The 2,710-nt window shown below is 27.2% G+C and overlaps 1 protein-coding gene across 1 annotated transcript; it reads right to left on the reverse strand.

The window, feature by feature from the left end:
• Positions 1–374: 374 nt before the first annotated feature.
• Positions 375–2,476, reverse strand: LOC105625325 (glutamate receptor ionotropic, kainate 2-like; the record flags this gene model as incomplete). Its single annotated transcript, XM_012206660.1, has 7 exons — positions 375–518; positions 790–1,058; positions 1,137–1,277; positions 1,468–1,552; positions 1,632–1,830; positions 1,969–2,106; positions 2,338–2,476. Coding segments are annotated over 7 exons (1,115 nt in total), but the record flags the coding sequence as incomplete, so codon positions are not given.
• Positions 2,477–2,710: the final 234 nt, after the last annotated feature.

Consider the following 2,710-nt stretch of genomic DNA (forward strand, 5'->3'; position numbering starts at 1 on the left):
ACTGTTATACAAAATGATATTATTAATATTTGAAAATAATATTACAGAAAAGAGATACACACAAAGATGACTTATACATACAGTCATTTGACTTAGTGAATATATCAATCTATGCTTAATACACATCTTTACAAATATCTATATTACCTATTTATATGTGTATGAATATTTATTTAATGAATTAGTTATCAATTAGCTTTCAATGTAGGTATTATTTAAAAAATTCATAATTAAATTTAAATACCCACAGAAATAATTAATTAATTAATTTCATAATCACACACACACATTTATTTCTATTTCTGGTTTTTACCATAACAGCTGATCATAATACCGAATATCAACATAAGAAAAATAGATCTATCAATGATAGATCAAGTCGTGGATACAGCTCTATCAAGTCCCTCCCTGAAATTTATGTTACTGTTGCTGCTCTTAACAATTTTAACGGGTTTCGTAATTGCGAAGATGTTTACAGCGAATTTCAACTCGGCAACTAGTATTTCCCACGGCATGATCTGTACGAAAAATGATAATTAATTCCTCCTTAGTATATTGCAATGATATGATGATGCAGTAATTAATTTATTAAAGGCATATAATACATAATAAATATAGTTAAAATTCACGTATTATATTTTTTTACAATTTACAATAAAAAGAAAAAAATTTTATTGTACATTAAGTTTTTGAATGCTTCTTTTTCTTAAAAAGAAGAAAATTAATTTATTTTATTTATTGTATTTATCACAAATTTAATATAAAGAACAAGGTAAAGTGAAGATTTACCTTCTCTGTCACAGCGACTTTATATATATTCCACAGAAATTCGCAAATTGCAACAAAGAACGAAGCGCTGCAACCACATATTAGAATGAAGAATGCACCTCCGAGACTTGCCATCCCTGATTCGTATGTGCTTGTATTCTTTTCCATTTCATCTTTTTTGCATAAATCTCCTCCCTTATTTCTCCACCATTTTATCTTCAAGTTTTGCAGTATACCTTTCTCTTTTAATTTCAGGATCGCTTGGTCAATAGATGTTCTGTATGGAGAATCTGTAGAAGAGATGCAAGAGAAATGGTTTTTATAAAGATAAAGAAATATGGAAAAATATTGTAGTGAAGTTATATTACTGCGTGGCATAGCAATGCCGTAACCTCTGTTTTCAAACATATTGCCTATTTTAATTATGTCGCATTTGCGCTCCGTATTATATTCAATAGCAGCACTTTCCATGAAAAAGGCATATTTACCCGTGAGAACTCGGTCAATGCCTGGAACGTATTGTAACAGAAAATTAATATATTTGAAAAATAGAATTCAAAAAAGAAAAAATTTGTTTTTTTCGAATAATGTAACCCTTTTTGAAGAAAGAAGGTTTTTTTTTATGTCTGTGTTTTATGTCTGTGTTATGTCATGTGTTTTTCATATAGGTGATGCATGTTCGATTTTGGAATTATGCACCTTCTTCATAATTTGATACGAATACGCTTGGTTTAGAATTCGCCATTGCAGCCCATATTTGTTTGTACGTTGAGTAATTTGAATTCTACAATTAGATAATATTGAATCATATTTGTAAGTTATTTTTATATTGAGCCAAATATCATAAATAAGCTACTGTGTACTTTGAAAAATGTTGCTATGTGGCTACCCTTTACTGCACCATATTTAATTTTTGTCTGTTTAGGCAGGTCTTCAATTCCTTTAATAGGTATGTCCATTTTCTCCTTAGTGAGAAAAGCGGCTAGATTCGCTGTATATAAGCTATATATGATCAAAGTAAAGAACCACCACATGCTTACAAGCATGCGCAGAGATGATGCTCTACAATGAAAGTGATTTTATTAATGTGTAAATACTGTAATAGTTTAAAACATTTAACTCTTGGTTAAAAAAATAATTTCTTCAATATTTAAAATATGTTTATTAATTATGATGCAATGATATTATATTGAAGCTTACTTGGGCAGTATGTTTGAACCTCGTTGCATAAAAGAACTAATAGTTAAGAAGAACGAGTTTCTGAAGTTAAAATTATTTTTTAGTTCTTCAGGATCATTGCATAAAGGATGCGGATTGTTCCATTTATCAGGTGCCATTCTTAAGAAAGAATTGAAATTTACGAAATACAAGTTACATTTTTTTTAATGATTATCTTCATTCTATAATACTAATTATAGTATTAATTTTCGTATTTTTTGAGAAGGATAATTTTTATTTCATTTTTTTATTACTTTATAATTTTATTTAAAATTTTATTTAAAATTATGAAGTATAATGAAGTAAAATTTTATTTAAAATTATGAAATATTTTGTTTCTAAAAATTTTACCTTGTCTGAATAAATAACATTATCGATACGACAAGATAAGCAATAGCCACGTAGAGCCATACTTCTGTAGATAAAGGTAACAAGAAGGGGAAAAAAGGTGGCGTTTTCTCTTCCGGTTTGCTAAACACAATGCTGTAACCTAATTTAAAAGAAAATTAAAATTCTGACATTAACATAGCCTAAAATTTAATTATTTATTTATTTATTTAATAATCTTTATTTTAGACCGCACATGTGAGAACACAATCAAGAACTAAAATTTTAAATGTCTATTACAGTCGAAATCTTCATTGTTTTAAATAATTCAAGCTTGAATTACTAATATATACTCTATATATATATATATATATATATATATATATATATATGTATT

The sequence above is a fragment of the Atta cephalotes genome (genome assembly GCF_000143395.1).
Source record: "Atta cephalotes unplaced genomic scaffold scaffold00889, whole genome shotgun sequence".
Lineage (NCBI taxonomy): Eukaryota > Metazoa > Arthropoda > Insecta > Hymenoptera > Formicidae > Atta > Atta cephalotes.